This window comes from Eurosta solidaginis, unplaced genomic scaffold, assembly GCF_040869045.1.
Source record: "Eurosta solidaginis isolate ZX-2024a unplaced genomic scaffold, ASM4086904v1 ctg00001072.1, whole genome shotgun sequence".
Lineage (NCBI taxonomy): Eukaryota > Metazoa > Arthropoda > Insecta > Diptera > Tephritidae > Eurosta > Eurosta solidaginis.
Genome location: NW_027136959.1, coordinates 400,057 through 424,905, shown reverse-complemented (window position 1 = coordinate 424,905; position 24,849 = coordinate 400,057). Strand labels below are relative to the sequence as shown.

Sequence of the window (24,849 nt, the reverse complement as noted above, 5' to 3'; positions counted from 1 at the left end):
TTCTGGTGTGAGGGTTTTCAACATTGTGAATACATACAAGTGGCGAATGTTTGATAAAAACGTTCACAACAGTAAACAGCCTCGATCACCTCGTCAATCGCTGTTCGAGTACTTAAATCATTTGCTCAATAGACCTTTTCAACCATTTTGTAGACAACTGGTATATTGCATTAGTTGCATATTTTAACATGTTTGCATAATTATTCAATTAACTTGATTTTTGTAAAAATGAATGTTAATATTTAGTCTGATTTTCTGTATACACATTTAAAAGAAATGCTGAGTTAAAACATAAATGTTCAATTTATGGCACTTCAATTTATGGCAATGGAGGGATAGGAAGATTTTTCACTTGTATGTATTCCCAATGGTTTTCAATTTTTTGTTACATATACATACATTAATAAAACACTCACGGTCTAATACCGAAATGGGCACCGCGCGTCAAAAGTTCGCCGGCACGGACATGGAAATTTGATGCCATACAGGGGTCCATTGACAAAGTACCTTTAACAAAATTTAATTGTAAAACATCACTGGAAATGTTTGGTATATATTAATCTTCATATGTATACCGTTATCTGTTCCCTTTATGTTACGATGTCCATCGATGCCATCAACTAATGTTGTATCCTTGTCGTCGATTGAAATTAAGTTGCCAAAACGTGGTGAATCTTTGAAATTTGCAGTCATATAAGGGTATGTAAGAATGAAGGCAGCCATTAGACAAATAACAACCTGTAAAAAGGTAACATATTTCTGAGTAGTACGATTCAAAGCCAAAAAAAAAAAAAAACATGAACCTAGTAATGCTAATGTGCCAGCTGCAAGTGTACTACCCAGCTCAATGTAACGCCATGTGGAATAAGATATGTGCAAACTCCATGCCAATTACTGCGAGCTGCTAGATTTACCAGAAAACCCGGTATTAGCAAATATAATGCAGTACGACAGTTTAAACAAAATTCAATACCATTGGCGACGACAAAGGAACAAAAGGTTGGAACCTTTAAGTCTAAGAAACGCCAACATGGAGCAACAACATCATCCATTTTATATGGATATTTTGCAAGTACATTTACACCAAATGAAACCAGTACAATCCAATCGGGAAAGCTGCCTGCTGATGAATACATTAATGCAAAAAAAGAGAAACAAATACAAATATGCATGAAACAATGGTTAACTCAGAGGGAGGTAACCAACCGTTTGGTATTAACGGCGATACTATTAAATTGCCAATGAAAACGCCAAAGAAATATAAATATGGTTTAAGATTATTTTTCAAAAAGAGATTTTCAGAAATATCAACTGCAACAATATAATCAACAACAATATCAACCATATGTTACTAGGCATGTAAGCGCACCGATCAATACACCAAAACCGCCAAGCACTGGTGGATTGCCGACAGGCCAAAACATTTGCCACGAGTGCGAACGCCTCATAATTGGGGTGTTTGTGCGTATCAAGGATAAGAACCTGCACGTTGAGTGCTTCAAGTGTGCCACTTGTGGCACTTCGCTGAAGAATCAAGGGTATTACAACTACAACAACAAGCTTTATTGCGAAATTCATGCCAAGCTTGCTGCCTTGCAGAACCCACCAGCTGGAACTGATGGATATGTACCTGTGCCAATTAAGCCGAACACCAAGCTAAGTGCGAACACTATCTCGTACGCGTTGAATTCTCACGGCTACAGCGATGTACCCGTGGCCAATGGTGGAAGCGCTCCTCCGACTCAATTTCACCAATGTACTGAGAGAAGTAAAGAGAATAGCTGTAATTTGCCATTGCCAACACTGCCCTCGCCAACTTTACTACAACAATTAGAAATTGATAGTCAATACCCCGATTGTACCGAAAACAACTCCGTCGATATCAAACAGCAAGAAAAACCACTTCAACATGTACGCACAAACAGCAGTCTCTCCACACTTTTGACTACTTCGTCTATTTCAACAACAGCATTTCCAGCTCATATCCCAACAACAACAACATCGGAAGTCGCTTCTATGGAGGAAATGTCCAGTGGATGCCTCCCTACTTCTCCACATCATTCACGTCGACACTCATCATCGTCTTCTTCATTTTATGGAATAAGTAAAGACTCAAATACAGGAACATTTCTGCCACCTCCCCCACCGCTACCTCTGCCGCCAACTCTAGCTCTAACAACACAATTGAGACTACACAATGAAAACCATATGAACTCGCAAAACCAACATTTCAATGGTGGTGAGGGTGGTGGTGAAGTCGTGGCTGTGTTTAATGGTTTTGACAGCAAAAATAATCCTTCGATTGGAGTTAATAGTAAATTCTTGAAAGAGTATTCCAACAAGTTGGTCACACAAAGCAACAACAACACTAAAATACGCACAAATGCGCTTTATGCTGCTGGCAATTCCCTGAACAATAATATTTGTATCAAAAACACAAATAATACCTGGTTAAACATCAACACAACTACCAATCTTGGTAGCTCAGCCAACACAATCCAACTCAACATCAGCACCAGGCTTTGAAAACAATATAGACTTTTTCTAAATTCAACTGCACCCAAGCTCGCGTTGATCATGCCTTTCCTTTACTTCCTTCGCGTTGAATAAAGACAAGATTCACAAAAATTACTAAGAAACGCCGTAACGGAGGCCGCTACAAGCATAATCGTGGTCATGTCAAACCAGTAAGATGCACCAATTGTGCTCGTTTTGTTCCAAAAGATAAGGCAATAAAGAAGTTTGTAATTCGCAACATAGTAGAAGCAGCGGCTGTCAGGGACATATCTGAAGCTTCCATTTGGGAATCGTATATGTTGCCAAAATTATATGCAAAGCTGCGACATTATGATCACCGTAACTTAGAAATAGGCCAGACCATATACGAAAATCTATGAATTCGTGCTCGGTCTTGAGCATTTTACATGTCGAACAAATCATAATACCAAGACAAATGCAATAAAAGCCTATTGGCGGAAATATGGTCAGATTTTCACTTGATGCTAGCCAATAATGAACAAAAAGTAACAATACTCGTATTACTAAAAAAAAAAATAAAATAAATAAAATGCACAGATGTATGTATGTACTCATATATACTACATATATGCATCTAATAGCTAAGCGGTGTGTACTTTTTATATTTTCCAACCGATACATTTTACTGGATACCAGTTGCAGCAAATACTTGCTCAACATTTTTGAATACCTCATCGGCATTGGGACTTGCATCGATTTGTTTAACTTGTCCTAATTGTTCAAAATGTTTAATTATTGGCATTGAATCATTATTATATGTTTGTATACGTTTTTCAAGCTCTACAAATTATCATCACTACGGCCAGAACCACTTTGAACACAAGCCAAGCAACGTTCTATGCATATGTCTTCACTACCGTTAAAAAATAAGACAAATTTCAAATCTACTTTGTCACCCATTTGTTGCTTCCAACCATCCAGATTATCTTGATTGCGTGGAAAACCATCGATAAGGAACCGTTGCTTGCCTAAATTTTTCATTGCTTTTTCAAGCAGTGAGCATGTCACTGCGACAGGCACAATTTTACCATTACGTATATATTCTTCACTCAAACTACCATATTCAGAAACTTCGCGTACACGCTCCTAATGAAGTAAATCACCAGCAGATAAATGTACAAATTGATAGAGTTCCACAATTTTGGAGCATTGAGTACCTTTCCCAGCACCGGGGCCACACAATACAAATATAATTTGAGGTTTCTGTTCTTCTGGCATTTTTTGTACTGCTTCTGACTTTTCTGGCGTTGATTTTTTTGGATTCCTTATGCGGCATAACAAAAATGGAATGACCACTTGATAACGTATACCTGAAAATAAAAGAGAAAGAAAAATTAATTAATGAAAAAAGACTACAACTTCTAGCCTCCATACTCACCACCGCGTGTTTTAAATCAATGATTTTTTTTTCCCATTCAGGAAATGAAAAAAAAAAAAATTGTAACAAATGTCAAATGTCTACACTTTTCTTTTGACAGTCAATGCATGGCAACACCGACATTAGGCCTCACGCGCAATCATCTCGCGCACTACACGTCACGTACTACATGCCGCACGACATATCGAGCACAACACGCCACACATGTCGCGTATTACATATATCGACCAATCATTCATTTGGTCGAGATTTGAAATACTTAATTCCACGAATCTCAACATTATCGACAATACAATTCAAAATAATGTTGAATGGTGGAAGTGCAACTCTGTAATACCTTTTCAGCCAGGTTTCGAACCGTTCCGTGTGGTGGCAGGCCACTTGTTGTGAAAACAAAGTTCACCACAAATCAAAAATAAATCTTTAGGACTACTTCGGCGACATCTACCGACATAAAATAAATTATAAAATCCCCACAAAAATTTGGTCACAAAACCTAATCACGCCCATGCAAATGTGACTAGGAATATAACCTATGACCGTAAAATGACCAGTCAAATGACGTGGAATGACTAAAGCACCAGCCACATCGCATGGATGCGTGCTAAAGCCGTTTTTTCTTCGTTTCCCTGCGGGAATAAGTATTTAATTATGGTCCTTTTTATTTAAATTAAATTTTTACTTCAAGAAACTATTTTTTTTTGATAATATGTTAGAGATAATTTTTTTTTTGGTTACGCCACCCAAACAACATTCTGCCAACCTCAATTTGGGCATGATCAATGATACCAATATTCTTTCAGATCATGACCCGCTACCAAACTTTACTGGCCAAGTCAGAGGGAGGCGCAACGCGTTTCGACGTCGCTTGCCAGCTCTGCGGCAGGGACCATAGTCTCCGAATCTGTCCCGAATAACGGAAAAAATCTCCAGAAGAGAGGTTGCGGGCAGTGCTTCTATATAAGTACTGTCCGAACTGTATGTCACCCTTCCACCGGGTAAACAAGTGTAGCAGCAAGTATCGCTGCAAGAGGTGCCAAGAGAAGCACCACACCACGCTTCATTTAGATGAGCGTCGGCCGGTATGCGACGAGACAGCCACAAATGTCGACGACAATACGTCCGACGACGCGTTGTCAATCAGCCTGTCGGGACCGGCTAAATCCTGGGCTCAGCAGGTGGAGGAGGAGAGAGCAAAGGCGGAGGAAGAAAGAAGTAAAACGGAGACAACAAGACCGTCAACGGCCAACCATGGGATGCGCAGTTTCCGGCCGCTGCTACAGCATGAAAGAAGCGCGGCGAAAGCAAACAAACGTCGAAACGAACGAGACAACAGGCGGCACCGCGACATTGGACTCCAAGGAGGCCCGACCAAGTCGTCCAAACGTGGCAGACAGCAGCGGCGGGATATATCAACGCCATACCATTCTGACGCCCAAAATATGCAAGCACTATCGCGTGGTACCCCGGAAGGCTTCCGAACCGGCCGGCTGCTCCCAGCCACTCCAGCGCCCATAATGCGGTCTTTCGTGCCCATTGCGCCGACGGCCATCGTACGCGTCGAATCGCGTGGGCACCTACACTTGGTACGTGCGATCATTGATCCCTGCGCCGCCAGCACCATAGTCGATGCAGAGCTGGTACGCGATTTGCAGTTAGAGCGCCAAGGACCAGGGCAATGCACACTGATTCTGCGCGGCAAGTTCGGGTCAACGACTCATGTCACTACCCAAGCCGCCGTGGTCAACGGCCACTATCGGTTGAGTCCGCCATCCAATGTGGATCCAAAGGTTGCCGTTCCATTCGAATTTATGCGGCTTGCAGATCCGCAGTTCTACCGCTCATCGCCAGGTCGTCTTACACTCGGCGCTGATCTATACGCCGAACTGATGGTGAGCGGAACGCGGGCTGGTAGTCTCAGGAGCCTGCCAAAAATAGGAGTTGTTTCATAAAAATAAGTAATTACAGCACGGGATTTAAAACCACGTACGTGTATTTAATAACATCTTTTCTTTTTCCACAGGAGAGCGAAACGTGAGGTAAACCATCTGGCGTGCAGTGCTTGCAGTCCGCATCTGCACTGCCTTCTTCCATTAGCGCCTTACTGGACGTGCGATCACGTGGCATCCCTTTTTTTAATGGTTTCTGTGTTGCTTACGGCAAGGGGGCCGGTATGTTTAGGCCACAGGCCTAAATATATCTCCCCCCCCCCCCCCTCGTAACATAATTTTCTTCGTTTACTACCACCCACATATGCTTGTGATTACTAATACACACAGGCATGTGTGAGTGGTAGTACGCATGTATCTTAGATTTTTACCGCTGTGAGCCCGCGGTATAACAACTTTGTTGCCGGGAAACCCAACGAAGGAGCTGTATCTCGGGTTCATCGGCTCATGTCGCAAAGAGGCTCGTCCTCTTTTGATCCAGCAGCCAGCAAAGGAATACGTAATCGCCCGTTCACGTAAGTTGTCAAATTCATAAAATAATTTCCGAAAATATCTTTAACATTTTCATTTTCACAACATCTGTTAATAAATTTCCTTAACACTTGTTGTATTTATACATATTGAATAAAAAACACTGTGAATTCCCTTGTACTAATACGAAACCATTTTGGTGTTTTTATTTTCTTCCTTTTTTTTCGCCTTATCCTAATCTTTAACAAATACGTGGGTGCGCGCCGTTGCCACCACGCATTTGTTCAGCCTTCCTTACTTGTTTAAGTTCATTTTGCGAATGCGAAAGTTTATTGGATAAATTTTCAAGCAGGCGCTTAATTTCCTTAGTGTCTGACTTAAGCTCTCCTACCTCGGTTTTAACCGCATGCATTTAGGTTTTGATGTTAGCAATTGCCATCAGATCAATTTTTCCACTGGCTTTACCGACATTTTCATATATTCATATTCATATTCATATTCATATTTATCGAGTCAATGGCAGAAACCTTACTGACTAGATTTACAAGTTTGCAAATTAACTTAAAACTAAGCAACTAAAATTAATTAATTCAAGGATGAGATAAATTTTCTCGATAGTAAGACTCAATCCGCAACTTAAACAAAGGCCTTAGCATTCTGGAAATTTTATTGCACTCTTCGAGACCTCTTGTGAGAGGGGCAAAGCTAAGGTAATTGGTTCTCAGAACTTCACCGTAGAATATATTATAAGAGCGTAGAGATCTACTAGGAACTAGAAAATTTAACTGCTCCAACAGAGCTGAGCAATCAATAGTACCAGAGATAATATCGTAAATAAACATTAAATGTTGTACTGAGCGTCTGACATGCAGTGGCATAACATTTATAAGCATGCACCTGTTTATATAAGGTGGTAGGGGATTAACAAAATGAAGGGGTAGGAGGGCGAATCGAATGAATTTACGTTGAACCCTTTCAATTCTAGCAGAGTAAGTGCTGTAAATGGGATTCCATATGATAGAGGCGTACTCTAATTTAGATCGCACTAATGAATTATACAACATACTCCTAGTGTATGGGTCCTTCGCATAACGCCGTAAAAACGCTAAATTAGCATACGCTTTTGGTATAAGATAGTTAACATGGTTAACGAAAGTGAACGAAGAGTCGAAAATGACACCAAGATCACGAAATTCTTTGACCGAGGCAAGATATGTATTAGCGATATAGTATGTTGACGTAAGCGCACTTGTAGTTCTAGAAAACGTTATATGCCAACATTTGCTACTGTTAAGTCTCAGATGATTATTAAAAGCCCACACATTAAGAGCATCCAAATCTCTCTGTAGGAGCAATGCATCAGATACAGTGGTGATACGCCTAAACAGTTTCAAATCATCAGCATAAAGTAAATAATTTGAATGCTTTAAATATAAGCCGACGTCATTAATGAAGATAACAAATAAGATTGGACCGAGAATACTACCTTGTGGCACCCCAGAGGTTGCCAAGAACTCATACGACCTCATATTCTCGATTTCAATAAATAAAATTCGGTTTGTCAGGTATGACTTTAACCATGACAGAAAAGCTGAATGGAAACCAATGTACTCAAGTTTCTGAAGAAGTATCTTGTGGGACACTGTATCAAACGCCTTAGAGAAATCTGTATATATAGTATCAACTTGATACCCATCCTTAAAAGCAGAAACACAGTATTGCGAAAAAACAGCTAAGTTTGTCACTGTTGAACGACACGCAACAAACCCATGCTGACATGGATCGATTATTCCTTTAATAGCAAAAGCCAAATTCTCCTTTACTACTTTCTCAAACAGTTTTGAACAGGTTGATAGTTTAGAGATTGGCCTGTAGTTTGCTACCTCGCTCTTATTTCCAGACTTGAAGATTGGAGTAATAGAAGCCAATTTCCATCGATCAATGAAAACGCCAGTGGACAATGACACATTAAAGATATGGCACAACGGCACGCATAGCGAACTGCTACATTTTTAACCAAAAAAGAAGACAGCCCATCAATATCTTTTTTTAAATAAGATTGTAGGGACGAGATGCCAATAATAATATCTGATTCCGATACCAATAATGAGCCAAAGTCCAAGGAATTAGCTGTATCAGAACCAACCCTAACATCAGAAATAATAGAGTCAACAACAAAATTAGATTTGAAAAAATCAGCAAAAAGGTTCACTGTTTCCACTAAACTGTTTGAACTAATGCCATTAAAATTGACAGAGGTTGGAATATTGGAGCAACCTTTTTTTGTACGGACAAAGTTCCAAAAGGCCTTGGGATTTTGCTTTAACTCTTCTTCGAAACGGGAGATGTATTTATTATATAAAAACTTATCAAGCACATTGAACTGCTTCATGTATAATAAATATCGATCTCTAAATGAAAAGTCGTTGGTTGCTTTGTACAACTTAAAATACTTATTTCTAAGATTTTTAAGCTTTTTTAACCTGGTATTGTACCAGGGTAATTTATGTATTTTGCTTCGAAGAAGGGGGAGATTTCTACTAAATATATCAGATAACTGCAGCAGAAAAATTTCAAAGCATTCAGAGGCATTTTTAGCACAGAAAATAGACTTCCAGTCAATTTCAGCAATACTCGAATTGAGTGCATCAAAATTTGCATCTTTGAAATTGTAGGAGGGAGTATTTTGAGTGGTATTGTTGTTAGGTACAAATTCAATGAATTTTAATAATAAAGATAAGGGTACGTGATGCATGTCCGATTTGCAGATAGGAAATTGACACTCAGATAAGTGAGAAATTAAATTTTCATCAACAAAAATAAGATCCAGTATGTTATTTAGCTGGTTCACAAATGAATTAATCTGAACAAAGTTGGCACTAAAAAGAGTATCTAAAAAATATATTTCATGTTGATGATTGACATTCATAGGTGTTAATAGATTGTCATTTAGCAATTTTGACCAAACAACCCGGTTCATATTAAAATCACCCAAAAACGCAAAAATGGCTGTTTACATATTTTTCGTAAACTTCAAAAATATTATTCACATGCGCGGAGTACAGAGACTCATTACTACAAGGCGGAATATACGAAACACAAATAAACAGCTTTCCAAACAGCCCACAAATAGAGACACACATTTGGTCCAGTAGCGAGTCAGTATTGGGCAGCTGAACGAAAGAAGAAAGGAGGGTACGTCTTACGGCAATTAGTACCCCGCCACCTCTTTGGCATCCCGTTTTGATTGGATCCCTATCCTTACGATAGGTATGAAACAAAGTAGTATCAAAAAATTCTGCGTCAAAGAAATCATTGTTGAGCCAGGTCTCAACTATGACATACACATCATATTCACAGCACGAAGTGACTAAGAAAATATCCTTAGCTTTAGTTCTCATCCCCGAGATATTTTGGTAGTAAATATTTACATTATTAAAAATTGAATTTTGCGGATTATTTACTAGGGGTTGAGCGTTTGGCCTTTGCCCTTTTGAAAAAAACGAAACTTTAACATCAGTTGGCCATATAGAAGAGTCTAGTAATTTACTATAGATTGAAGTCGAGACCCCAAGTTTAAAATTGCATCTTACTAACGAGTTAGAATCTGTATTTTTCTTTACTAACTTATAACAATGAATAAGAGATGGCGAAATATTCGCATTTTTTGATACATAACTCATGATATTACTTGCATTAACTGACGGCTTGAATGAGGATAAATGTAACCATTTTAGGCGAACAGCTAGATTAAGATCAGCATTTACATTACTGCCTACAACGATAGTAGCAGCCTTCTTGGATTTGTTTGTCTTAATTTCAGAAGTTACGTCATCAGATGTAGATTGCTTATTGTTGCTTTTATCCATAATAGTGACGCCAGCACAAGTAGGCACGGTCTCACTGGCAGAAGCAACGTCATCAGATGCAGATTGTTTATTATTACCTTTCACCATAATAGTGACGTCAGCATAAGTAGGCACAGTTTCACTGGCAGACTTCAACGGCATCACATTCTTTGCAGTCATAGTGTTATTGCTTTGCATGGCAGGCGATTGAGAGTCACTACTGGTTGTGTTTGTCAAAGACAAATCAATTAGAGGCTGATTTGTTGTTGCAGCCGAATTGGTATTTGCATTTTGTTTAGCTATATTAGCTAATTGTTTAGCTTTAGAGGCCGAGACATTGTTAGTCGCCGATTTATTTACAGGCTGCGTTGTTTTTGCACCCGAGAGCATGTCATTGTCTTTGTTTTTAGTGCTTGGATGCTTTGTTTTTTTGGACAATTCAGCCTGCATTGATTTTGCACTCGCATCAGATTTATTGTCTTTGTTGTTATTGGTTGGCTTCTTTGTTTTTTCAACCAATTCTTTATTGTCATCTTTTTGAAAAGAACCAGCACGAGTTGATTTTTGCCCATTGGCAAAAGCAGCAACAACACTATGCACATTCTTTAGTTCCAATGATAAAGGAGAGATTTCTGTGATTTTATCAACAATCGAAGATTTTAGAGAGCGAACTTCAGCAAATAGAGCATCTTGCTTTTGCGAAAGTTTAATGTTATCGTCTTTTAACGCATTCATTGTAGTGAGAATGAGAGCATTTTCAGCGCGTAACGCCTCAATATTTTTAGAAAAGTCAAGCAAAAGTAGTTGTTGGTTACTTATATTTTCACTTGCACTCATATTGTTACCGATACTGTTTACGGCACTAGAGAGAGAGTTTGGTGGCGGACTACGTATAGAGGCGCGCCGCTCTGCCGTACAAGATTTACAGAAAAAATGTCTGTTTGATGCGAGAAGAAATTCGAGATCAGTCGAGGATATGTTCACACACTTTAAGTGGAAAAGGTCATTGCACTTCGCACAACATACTTTCGGCTGACCACGATCAACCTTTTGACCACACACACACGGCATAGTAAAAAATTTAATAATAAGCAAAGATTAGTTATTTTTGCATTTATCATTTGTAGATAAATTATAGTAAGTATATACTTTGGAACAAGATTCCAGTCACTAACTCAAATAATTTATTAATTGAGGATTAAAGACCATTCCCAGATCCACTTTGGAAAAAAACATAAAGATAACCAGGAATACACACAAAAACTGCGGAGCAAAAATAAACACGTCCGCACCGATCGAACTTTCTTTCAGGACTGATGATTGGGATGCGATTTTGGATTGGGATGTGGGATTTGATACTGTTTATTGTGGTTGTTGTTGTTTCGTTGCCGACCGAAGTCGACGACTTTGTTCGTTGGCGGCATTTGTGACACCTCCAGTTCTTGCGCTTCTCCGAATTCATGTTGAAACATGTAGCTTCAGATATTGTGGTACATGCGGAAAAATGGTATTTGCCGCTGCAGGTCAGACACAAAGCATAATCGCCACTTATGCGCAATGCCTTCTTGCACTGATCACAGTTGATTGTTGTTGTGTTCAATTCTTCAGCTGACATTTTCACTGCGAAACTTTCACTCGTTGGTTGTATTCTGTACAGCTCATCGTTAAATCTTCCTCGGTACTCGCCATCGCCAACGCGTAGAGGTCAATAAATCTTTCGAAGAAATTTTTTCTCGAACACTCCCAGAGCCGCTTCATCTGCTGCTGGCATGGCCCATGCTTCTGCACCATATTGCAGGACGGGTACGATAAGTGACTTGTAGAGTATGCTTCTCGTTTGCCGAGAGAGGACCTTACTTTTCAATTTCCTACCTAGTCCAAAGTAGCATTTATTGGGAAGGGTGATTCTTCGCATGATGTCAGAGCTGATCAGATAAGTATACTTTTTGATTTCAATAAAACTTTAACTTAACATTTTTTTTAAATTATTTTGTTTTCAAGTTCTTAGTCTTTATTTAATTGCCTATTATTTCTTATTCTATTCAGTTCATTTAGTGACTCATTATTACAAGTACTCTTTCCTGACAATTTCTTACAATGTAAGTCCTCAAACTTTCAAAAGCCTTTACTCGATTCAGCACCTCATTTGCTTGCCCCTCCTCGAACTCCAAAGTATTTTGATGTCACTTCTACCAGACTGTATGTAATATGTGTTCCAAATATGAGCCAAATCGGACCAAAAATACCATTTTTTTGAATATCTTGATCCTTGCGCCAGCTGACGGCGATTTTTTTCATATGTCGCTTTCCATTCATGTATGTAATATGTGTTCCAAATATGAGCCTAATCGAACCACAAATACGATTTTTTTAAATATTTCGATCCATGCGCCACCTATCGGAGTTCTTTTATACTCAGTTGAGCAGAGCTCACAGAGTATATTAACTTTGACTGGATAACGGTTGGTTTTACAGGTATAAAGGAATCGAGATAGATATAGACTTCCATATATCAAAATCATCAGTATAAAAAAAAATTTGATTGAGACATGTCCGTCCGTTCGTCCGTCTGTCCGTTAACACGATAACTTGACTAAATTTTGAGGTATCTTGATGAAATTGGGTATGTAGGTTCCTGGGCACTCATCTCAGATCGCTATTTAAAATGAACGATATCGGACTATAACCACGCCCACTTTTTCGATATCGAAAATTTAGAAAAACCGAAAAGTGCGATAATTCATTACCAAACACGTATAAAGCGATGAAATTTGGTAGGTGAGTTGAACTTATGACGTAGAATAGAAAATTGGTAAAATTTTGGACAATGGGCGTGGGAACGCCCACTTTTAAAAGAAGGTAATTTTAAAGTTTTACAAGCTGTAATTTGGCAGTCGTTGAAGATATCATAATGAAATTTGGCAGGAAGGTTACCCCTATTACTATATGTATGCTTAATAAAAATTAGGAAAATCGGAGAACGACCACGCCCACTTTAAACAAATTTTTTTTTAAGTCAAATTTTAACAAAAAATTTGATATGTTTACAGTATATAAGTAAATTATGTCAACATTCGACTCCAGTAATGATATGGTGCAATAAAATACAAAAATAAAAGAAAATTTCAAAATGGGCGTAGCTCCGCCCTTTTTCTTTTGATTTGGCTAGGATACTTTTAATGCCATAAGTCGAACAAAAATTTACCAATCCTTGTAAAATTTGGTAGGGGCTTAGATTCTAAGACGATATCTGTTTTCTGTGAAAAGGGCGAAATCGGTTAAAGCCACGCCCAGTTTTTATACACAGTCGACCGTCTGTCTTTCCGCTCGGCCGTTAACACGATAACTTGAGCAAAAATCGATATATCTTTACCAAACTCAGTTCACGTACTTATCTGAACTTACTTTTTACTGGTGTATAAAATGGCCGAAATCTGACTATGACCACGCCCACTTTTTCGATATCGAAAGTAACGAAAAACTAAAATTCTTCCATAATTCTATACCAAATACGAAAAAAGGGATGAAACATGGTAATTGGATTGGTTTATTGACGCAAAATATAACTTTAGAAAAAAAATTTGCAAAATGTGTGTAACACCTACCATATTAAGTAGAAGAAGATGAAAAAGTACTGCAGGGCGAAATCAAAAGCCATTGGAATCTTCGCAGGAATACCGTTCGTGGTATTACTTATATAAATAAATTAGCGGTACCCGGCAGATGATGTTCTGGGTCACCCTGGACCACCACTCCCTTTTAAGATACCCATTAAGACCTTTCATTTGATACCCATATCGTACAAACAAATTCTAGAGTCACCCCTGGTCAACCTTTACGGCGATATCTGGAAAAGGCGTCCACCTATAGAACAAAGGCCCACTCCCTTCTAAAATACTCATTAACACTTTTCATTTGATACCCATATCGTACAAACAAATTCTAGAGTCACCCCTGGTCCACCTTCATGGCGATATCTCGAAAAGGCGTCCACCTATATAACTAAGCCCACGCCCTTTTAAAATACTCATTAACACCCTTCATTTGATACCCATATCGTACAAACCAATTCTAGAGTCAGCCCTGGTCCACCTTTATGGCGATATCCCTAAATGGCGTCCACCCATAGAACTATGGCCTCCTCCCTCTTAAAATACTCTTTAATACCTTCCATTTGATACACATGTCATACAAACACATTCCAGGGTTACCCTAGGTTCATTTTCCTACATGGTGATTTTCACTTATTTTGTCTCCATAGCTCTCAGCTGAGTATGTAATGCTCGGTTACACCCGAACTTAGCCTTCCTTACTTGTTTTATTATCATTGTCATCGAGTTCTGAACTATATTCTAAATTTCAAGCTTGTAGTTTATCGGGAAGTTACTTGAATTTTAATTACAGAATTCGTAAACAACGGCCGGCCGGCCACTACACAGAGTCAAGCTAAATAAAACGGTTTTTTTTTTTAATATCTCGATACCTGCGCCACCTGGCGGCGATTTTTTTCATACGTCAATTTCTATTCATATATGCATTACATATGTGTTCTAAATATGAGCCAAATCGGACCACAAATACTATTTTTTGAAATATTTCCATCCATGCGCCACCTATCGGAGTTTTTTTATTATTGCATTGTCATCGAGTTCTGAACTATATTCTAAATTTCAAGCTTGTAGCTTATCGGGAAGCTACTTCAATTTTAATTACAATATTCCTAAACAACGGCCGGCTGGGCACTACACAGAGTCAAGATAAATAAAACCGTTTAAAAAAAGAATTTGTAGTGCGCGAATAAAAGCGAGATAGAAAGTTGTGCACGCCGTAAGTTTCCGCGAGTAAGTTTTACAGTGCCAGTCGAGTATAGCGACGTCCTAAGAACGCTGCTCAGAAAATTAAGAGCCAAGGTAAGCCAAAATCACTATCTGCTATCTGGTGTGCAAGTCTTATAGGCAAACTGCATTAATCAAGATGCAGATATACACAGATGTGTGTAAATGCGGCTGCGGCCATGCAAACACAAAAGCACCCATGAATATATGTATAGATGTCAAAAATTAGTGAAATATTTTGAGCTAAAATCTCTAGTTTCATAAAGTAAACCCCACCGATTTAATTCTAGGCCACTTCGCCCACGCAAGGACCAACTGAGCACAGCACTTCGACGGGAAACAATGCTCTCAACAACTACACCATTTTTCTTTTATCGGCGCGGGCAACGGCAGCAACAAGAATTACGACGCATTTTTATTGTCGAAAACAACAACTACCACCTACAATTTAGGCAGCGGTAACAACAACACATTTTTTAGTTGGCGGCCACACTTTTTAGTATCGGTGGCACAACGTCAACAACAACAACAATTACAACGAATTTTTACTGCGAGAAAAAATAACTACCACATTTGATTTAGGCAGCAGCAACAACACCGTTGGCAGCACACCATTTCTCCGCAAAAACGACAACATCCTTTTTATTGGCTCCATATTGCCAAAACACACTTCCACATCAAATCATTCTTTATTCACCAGCACTAGCTATTCAGTCTCTACGCTAAGAGACACCAATTCCCACTTGCGGCAACAGCTACAACAACATTTTTGCAACATTTTTGTGACGGCACGGGAACATCAGCCGTCAAAGGCCAACAACAACTAATTTGAAGGTTTTCTAATATTGTATTTGGCATCGATTTTTTTGTGAATTCGCGTATTTTTTTTATTAAGGACTCAAGGTTAGATTCGATCTAAAGGCCAGAACAATAACATTTATGTTGATTCTTGTTTTTTATTTTTCCATAGTTGAAAAATTGTTTTTTAATTTTGGTCAATTAATGTAATTGACAACATACAAAAATCCAACATTATCCGTGATTTGCAACAGATGGCACACCGCTGATTAGATATAGTTAGTTGGTAAGAAGGAATAGCTAAAGCAAACTGATGATGAAGGATTAGCAACCTTCGAAATGGATCAATCTAGGCTATAGCAATTTTTCTATTATAGAAAAATTCAAAAAAAACGATAATTATCATAAAAATTATTGTTCTGGCCTTGACCTCAAATCTAAACTTGAATCCTTTATCAATATGCGCATAAATCAAAAACAATTTTTTTATTAACCTATACTTAAGTAAAAAAGAACTTTAAAGGGCAAAGTGCTTTTCGGTTTGTCACACTTGTGTTGTTAGATTTTTGCCGTACAACTTTTCATTTCATTTCGCTTTGGCTTTTAACTTTTAGCCTAGTTTTTTTCGTTTTACAGTTGTACCTAAATTCCTTAGTCCTCTAAGTTTTCCACATTTAGAATTTATTCTTTTTCTTTTGCCTAATTTTTCCCCCTATCTGTCTCCATCAGTTTTCATGGAAAACCTGCTCACATGCGCTTTTAGATTCTAATTCTCTTTTGCATTTTTTGTTTTTAGGAAAAATAGCTATTTGACATAATTTTTCGAGCCAACTCACGTTTCTGTTTTTGGGCACTAAACTCCTGCATTTAGCCTTAGGAAAGGGTTTTAAGGCAAGTTTACTACAGCAGTCATTAATGAAGACACATTTTTAGGAAATACATATTTTAGTAGTACATGCAAAGTTTCGAACACCCAAGTTCTTCAAAAAAAATATATCTACAAATATTTCCTATAAATTCACTATAAAAAACTTTGTATAAAGAGGTTTATTTTTTAATTTCAAAAGCTTTTATAAGAAAACTGTGAAGTAGGTTTATACCTAATGACAGAGTTATGGGTGGTAGGCCCCACGTGCATCCTCTTACATGCATACAGTACCGTGGAGGCTGTATTTTCCGCGTTGGTGGTTAACCCGACTCCAGAGGCCCAGGCCTGTACATCTCGAAGTGTCTGATTCATCAGAGAGCTGGTTGCTTTGAGGAATCTGCCGCTTATGATGACTTAAAAGTTAACTGCATATGTCGTACCTTTGGCAGGTTTTCCGTCGACCCACACAAGTAATTGGTTTATAACCAGCGTCCACAACATTGGTGATAGAACCCCTCTTTCAGATTTTGTTGCCTCGCATAGACCCATTGCGATGTGATCATTCTGCAGCTTAACATGGAGCCAATCCAGTTTGTTAAATCTGGATGAACTTCAATCGAGTTCAGACTGGTCATGTTTACTTTTTTCGAGACATTCTTGAAACCTCCGGCTATGTCCAGAAAAACACCTAGGGCATATTCCTGGTGTTTCAGGGCTTTTTCTTCGTATTCAGGAACACCCTAAGCAATGCAGTGTCGATCGACTTGCTTTTGGTGTACGCATGGACGGTGTTCGGCAGTGGGTAGGCGCACACGGGCCGATATCGCGTTGATAGTGCACTCGAAAGAAAATAAAAGAACACAAGAGGAATTCCTCGTTATAAAATAATATTTAATTAGAGTGTAAGGAAATATAAAGAGGATACAATATTACCTTTGCGTATAACTTGACGATGGTGATCCTGTGCGATGTGAACTGCTTGGCGGTCAATCGAGAAAGAGGCCGGTTGTCCCGTTGATGACAACCGCTAAGCCGCGAAAAGGTCCTCTGGTATTAAGGAGGAGAAAAAAGCCACACACACAACAACCCCCACATATACGTGCATGGGTGCTGACAACCTGCACACACACGTGCATGTGTATGAATCGCATGCATGTGCATGCATGCACACAAATGCGGCGTGAGTGTGGGTGGCTGGAAATATTATTAAAACGTTAGGGAGGGGCGCCGTCAATCAGGTAAAAGTTAGGCATTGGGCCTAAACATGCCGCCCCCCTTGCGGTACGCAACATCACAGTCCGCCAAGGATCACCGACCGTGAAGAAGAGAAGAAAAAAATAAAAAACTTATAACTAATTATATCTAACTTAACATAACGCCGGCCAGTCCGCCGGCTTGGCGGCACGCAAAATGGTTTGCGCAGTGTGCGAGCTTGGTTGCTGCTGCCTCGGTCATTCGCCAATTTTCCCGCTATGGTTTAAGGCCTGAGCCAGGTTTGCCTAGAGCTAGGGATTGCGAAAAGAAGGAAGAAGATATACGTGTTCATATTTCTTGCCGTTTATTACAAATTCATTGGAAATGAACAAGCATAGAATTTTGTATGAAGAAAATTCAATAAAAAATAACTTATTGTGATGATACAAGATTTTAAACGCACACCTCCATTGTGAATTAATACAAGTGGCGAAGGTTTGATAGAAATGTTCACAATAGTAAACAGCTTCGATCACCTGTTCAATTGTTGTTCAATTACCTAAATCATTAGCTCACCGGTGGTATATTGCTTTATTTACATATTTTAAAATGCCTGCATAGCTGGTGGTTTGAATTTAATCTATAAACTTGATTTTAGAAATGAATATTAATATGTAGTATAATTTTCGGTATACAAATTTAAAAGAAAGCTGATTTGAAACCAATGTACAATTCATGGCACTTCAATTTAATAACGGCGAGCAAAAGAAAAACAAACCTTTATTACCTTATCTGGCCATTCGCGACTGCCGTTCTCCTTGTCAGCTATTATTTGACACGTAGGTATGGCAATGGAGGAATCGAACGATTTTTCGCTGGTACGAATTCACAATGAAAGTCTTTTGCAACTGTGTACACCAAAATTCAATAAAAATAACAAAGTATAAAAAAATTCATTTGTTTCGGTCGTTACCGAACATTTTGCTGTTAGGCCTTGGTTGTGCGCGAGAGCACCCAACCGAAGATGGTACTCTGAGCCAGCAAAGGGCCAAACGTGGTGGGCAGAATCCCTGGTAATATTATTTCCGCATATACATCTGTTCCTAGGATGAGGCGGATCATCGCGGATGCATGGATCTGCGGATCCGCCAGACGGAGATGTGCGTACGGGGCTGCGATAGCGCTGTCGATGCTGGTCGTGGGTGTCATGCGCCGAAAATTGGATAAGACCGCAGCATGGGTCGCAATCCTTTTGTTCTGTCCATCTCTTCCTCGGATACGCAGCAGACATCCTGCTTGCCCGCCAATGTTGCTGTTAGGAAGTTGGAGCTCCTGGGCGAGCTCATCCACAATCACTGTGGTGGGGGAGCATCCATCGATTAAGGCGCGAACGAGGTGTAACCGCCCCCCCGCTTCTATTTTCACGACCGCGGTAGGGGTGATCGCTACCGTCGGTATCATGGTGGCGGTGGCAGCTGAATGCGGGGCTAGGAGCCCTGCCCAGAAGGCGGACACTGTGGTGAGTTGTAACGATCCGGATCCGTTGCGGCGGCCCTGCGGCTGATGATGGGTGTGATGTCGTTGTTGCAGGCGAAGAGGCCTTGTCTCCGCTCTACGGTCGCGCGAATATCGTCTCCGTTGGGGGTTCCTGGTTTGCCGGCGAAGAGACCGGGTCTCCGCTCGGCCGTTATATGTATGGCGGTGTGCTGTCACTGTCCCTTGTTGGAGCCGCTTCATCTCATTCTGCAATCGAGGTCGAAATGACTTGGCTGTTGGTGGTGTGGTCGGGCGAAGAGACCGCGTCTCCGCTCCGGTCCGGCTGGCATCGTGGTTTCAGGGTGGACGAAGAGGTCCAGTCTCCGTTCCAGCGTCCGACGCATATAAAGAAATCGAGTCGTCTATCCGCTCTCGGGGTGAGTCTAGCTCCTCTTCCACTTGGACGCTCCATGGCTTGGAGCGGGCTTCTCGGAGTAGCTGTACCTCTTCGTCGATCGAGGCGATGTGCAGCATCGTGTGGTGCTTCTCGCCGCACCGTTTGCATCGCCCTTAGCTCGGGCACGCGTTAGAGCGGTGATCAGGCGCCAGACAATTTCCGCAGTAGCTTTCGCGAATGGTTACGTAGAGGCGCTCTTCTGGCCTTTTCGCCCGAAAGGCTGGGCACAAGCGGATAGGGTGTCGCTCAAGACACACTCGACATTCCGATGAGTAACGCGCTGCGTTCGTGGCAGCATTACGTTTTAAAGCGGCAAAACGACCCATTTTTTTGAAAGGAGTGAAATAGGTTTCAATGGGTCGGGTCATTGTCAAAGTGCAGGGGCGAGTGGTCCCTAATTGTATTGTTGAGATTTGGGATATTTTAGTAGCGCTTGCGTAGGGGGAAAACATATGTAGCAGTATAAAAATATTCATATTTGGCGCACATCATGTGCATGGCCTCTTTCCACGCACGTTATGTGCCTGGGTCTTTAGTGCCTTATTTTGTTTATTTTGTGTCGCCCGGTAGCGTTTTAGTTAGCCACGGGCACACTAGTGCTGCAGAAAAATGAGCATTTACGATTTTTCGGTTCGCACATTCTGGTACCGACCCGGGTAGAAAGTGTATAGTGTGGGTTCTTTTGATTCGCTGTTATTTATGTTGTTGGTGCTAAAAACCAACAACTTTCCTGCCCGCCGCAAAAAAAATTTCTGCACAGCAAAATTGTCTGCCAATAAAGAAAAAATATGTTCGTTTTGGAAGAGGGGAGAGATTTATAAAATGTATAATTTTTTATTTGTTGGTATTACCCTCCGCTCATTTGTTCAACTTATCCCAAGTACTCTTGTAGTCCTGTCTTATTGATGGCCTTTATCAAAAGGCACGGTTCCCGAAGGGTATTTGGCTCCGATACCGATTCCTCAGACTCGAGTTTTTGGGTACCCGTTTGCATCTTTTTATGCATCCCTAATATAATGTACATTTAAACTCGGCATATATATGTACATACGTTGGTATAAGTATATGGACAGTTAGTGCACGGACTTTACCGCATTGGTAGGTTTACTAACTTTTCTGACCCATTCTCATTTTCTACTACTTCTGCCGCCAAGACTTAGATTCTGCCAATATTTCAGGATACGTATACTGCGATCATTTTAAAGTGTCTAATTGCCAAGCCCACCCAACTAACATTAGGAGGGGACACTGATTAAAATCAGTAAATTTTACAAAAATTTGTGAACAACTTTAAACAAGAAATAAATTTTTGATGAGATAAATATAGTAACTGAGCACGCAAATATGATCTGCGCTATTTCTCTCAGTTTTTTTTTTTTTTTGTGAATAATTTGAACGAAAATAAAAAGTTTTACGTAAACGATAACATGCCGAAATCGGTTATTTGGTGGCAGTATTTTTGGGTACTTTGGAATATTCTTGCTGTGATTAGACGTTTTGGTACATCTTTGTCAGTATTTCACACTCACGATACAGGAAAAAAGTGAGTATCGTATAGGCATAAGCTATGTAGGTATATACAAGGGTACATGTAATTTTGGCTTGTTTACGTGTTTTAAAGGTGTCATTTCCTTGAAATGCGCGTTATTTGTTTTACAATGCATTATTAATTGTTTGGTACAAATATGAACTGTAGCTGTTGTTTTCTTGGTAAAAACTACCACCTACTTATTATTTTAATTTTTTCGTCTACTACCATTCCCTTTTTAGAATTCCGCTCACTGGTACCAGCATACCAACGGCAAAAGCAAAAAACGCACATTCATACATACCCGTGTATAGAATGTAAAATTCCTATGAATTGAAACAACGGGAAATGTATCAAGTGATTTTCCGTTCTTTCATTTCATTTTTTACTACGGCGTGGCCTAGAGTAGTAAGTCATAAAGGAAAAATTAACATTGCTTGAGATCGTTTAAAAATTATGGGCAAGCCAAGAGGTCTTCGCACAGCCAGGAAGCATGTGAATCATCGCCGCGATCAGCGTTGGGCTGATAAAGATTACGAAAAGGCGCAATTTAGAACAAGATGGAAGGCTAATCCTTTTGATGGAGCATCTCATGCCAAAGGCGTCGTACTCGAAAAAGTTGGTGTTGAAGCCAAAACAGCCTAACTCTGCCATTTGTAAGTGCGTGAGGGTTCCACTCATCAAGAATGGTAAGAAAATTACTGCATTGTTGATTTAAAAATTTTTTTTTCACATTACTTGCAAACATTAGCAAGAGAAAACTTAACGGCAACCGCAACACATCAGAGTACTTCAGATATATATTTAGGGCGCTTGGCAGCATCACTGGAGCTGCTGCTACCCCAACACCGGTTGTGGTGTTATTACCACCCAGTATATATTCATCACCCATTTTCATATTGCCAATATGATCTGTTGGCATCTCCTCCTAAATAATATCCGGATGCAGTGACTGCACTTTTTGTTGATGATGATGCTGTTGTTGTTGTTGCTGCTGATGCTGCTGAGCGCCAGATGCCAATGCGTGATTACGTTTTAGTGCAATCAATGCACCAACAACATTTCCACTGCTATTATTACTGCTTATAATGCCACTGTCATTGTGTTGTTGTTGTTGTTAAGGTGTTGATGGTACTGTCCACCGGACATAGCTGAATTTTGATTTGAAACATAGTATCGGCTACCGCTGCTTTTGTATTGATTGTGAGAATTGTTTGCCGTCGGTTGATGCACATTCTGAGTAGTGTTGTTGTACATAAGATCACCATCAGCAGCACCCTGCTCAATTGACATGCCCGGCGATCCAGGAGCCGATTGTAAAACGAAATCCTGCAATGGTAAACTCTCACGAGAGTTATCCATGTGACTCGGTGAGACTGGTGTCCAACGTGGCATGCCATACGATGGACGAAAGCCCTGGCTGCTGCGTTGACGACGCTTCTTATAGCTATGATCAATCAATTTTGCGCCACTATCGGGATCAATACGCCAAAAGCTACATTTGCCTGGTTCATCTTGAGAGCGTGCAACTTTAATGAAATACCTGTTCAAACTGAGATTATGGCGTACAGAATTTTGCCAACCTTTATTGGTTTCTTTACGATAATATGGTTAATGTTTTACAATAAATGAATAAATTCCCGATAATGTCAATTGTTTATCCGGCGCTGCCGATATTGCCTGTACAATCAATTGAGCATAGCTATACCATATTATCGTTGACGACACTTCTTATAGCTATGATCAATCAATTTTGCGCCACTATCTTGATCAATACGCCAAAAGCTACATTTGCCTGGTTCATCTTGATGCGAAAGTCATTGACAAAATCATTAAACTGCTGCAATTGAATTCCGAAAGCGAAATTCAATGTATCCAAATGAAATAAACCCATATTTCTTTCGGGTTCTGGACGAAATTGCAATCTTGTGCCAATACCAACACAAGCAGCTAAAGCTGGCTTTTTATATAAAACAGCATGCTCGCCATGTAAAATAACTTTACCAGGTGCAATAACTTCAAACTGTTTCATTGTTGGGTCGTGCTTAAATAATTAACTTAAGAGAAACAAGCAAAAACGTTGCTCGGTGATATTCGGTTATTTGCTAATTCTCGTGCTACATACAATATACGTTAAGAATAAGCTCCTTTGTGCAAATATAGCGATCCCAAACAACTGGCTTGTTATTTCATACACCAACAATCCAATACTGTTTTTCAACACACTACGGGGATCGGGTTCGCCATGTTACGATTTTGATTCTTCTATTTTATATGAACGCTTCTAAATTTGTTACTCTCTTTTAAATGTAAGCTACTCCAACCCTGTTGCACATGCGTATTTTATTGCGCATTTGATTTTTGTCATAGATATACATAAGGTATGTATGGGTGTGCATGCAGCAGCTAGTAAACTTTCATTTTTCAGTAGCCGAGAGCTTACAGTAACGATATCTATCTGCAGATATACAGCTCTTTGTTACCACTGTTTCAGCCTTTTAAATTTAGCTGCTGGTTATGTATTGTATTATTATTATTGTGATGTTTGTGACACCTTTTCCCACTCTTCGGGTGTATATGATTTCTGTAAGAATGCGTGAATTTCTTTTAACTCCTCAGCAAGCGCACTATTCACTAAGCGGTGTTTCTGTAGCAAAGTTTTACAACTACTTACCAACTTACTTACCAGTTGGTGATATACATATATGGGCTCTCTTGATCACTTTTCGGTACGGATGCGTAATGTACGATGAAGTTCATTGAGTACACGATTCGGTATACTAACATGTTTCGTTAATGATGGACGTCAAATTTTGAAAGATGGTTTCTTCTTAGGTTGTGATTTATTTATTGGGTATTTAATATTTTAAAAAGCTGGTGGTGGCCTAATTGTTGCTGTCGTTGTTAAATATGCTGATAATATATTAAAAGGTTTTGCCACATCATTCGCAATTGTTATATCGTGTGTAGCTTCACTATATATTTTTGATTTTAAATTTAACGTTAAGTTTTGCTGGAGGAGCAGGTTAAGTGATTACATCAATATTCTTATGGTTGTGATCCTAAAAAATCTGGACAAACAAATTCAACAACGACAGCTCCACAAAGGTCGCAGGCCCTTTTAGATGTAGAACCTTTTGTCTGCCACAACCAAGTCTGGGAATGCCTGCATAGTCATGGCGTTGATATGGCAGGATGGAAGATTCCCAGTGAGTTTGGCTAGGACTAGAACGGGTGTAGTCAGGCTGAAGCAGGCATCCACTGGTGAACGTAATTCAATTTTGGATGCCTCTTTCACCTGAGCTGACACCGCATTTGTGATGCCTGAAACTTGGGCATGCATTTTTCTCGCTGGCAAATTGATTCTGCGTTTCAGTCTTTCAGTTATCAATTAATGCCAGTGCGGAGAAGTCGGTACCATTATGGTGAATGTGTATTCGAGCAGTTCCTAATAGCACACCTGTGCTGGAATTCGTATGACAGGATGTCACATTTTTGTTCCCGTTTGA

General features: G+C 39.7%; 1 protein-coding gene across 1 annotated transcript in view; it reads right to left on the bottom strand.

Annotated features, from left to right (window-relative positions):
* Nucleotides 1-363: 363 nt before the first annotated feature.
* Nucleotides 364-24,849, bottom strand: part of Eph (Eph receptor tyrosine kinase) — a 353,257-nt gene continuing 328,771 nt past the window's right edge. Inside the window, exons 12-13 of the mRNA XM_067758664.1 lie at nt 576-738; nt 364-507 (exon numbers count right to left, since the gene is read on the bottom strand). Coding sequence (XP_067614765.1) covers nt 413-507; nt 576-738 — 258 coding nt within the window. The 3' untranslated portion in view covers nt 364-412. The remainder of the gene's footprint in view (nt 508-575; nt 739-24,849) is intronic.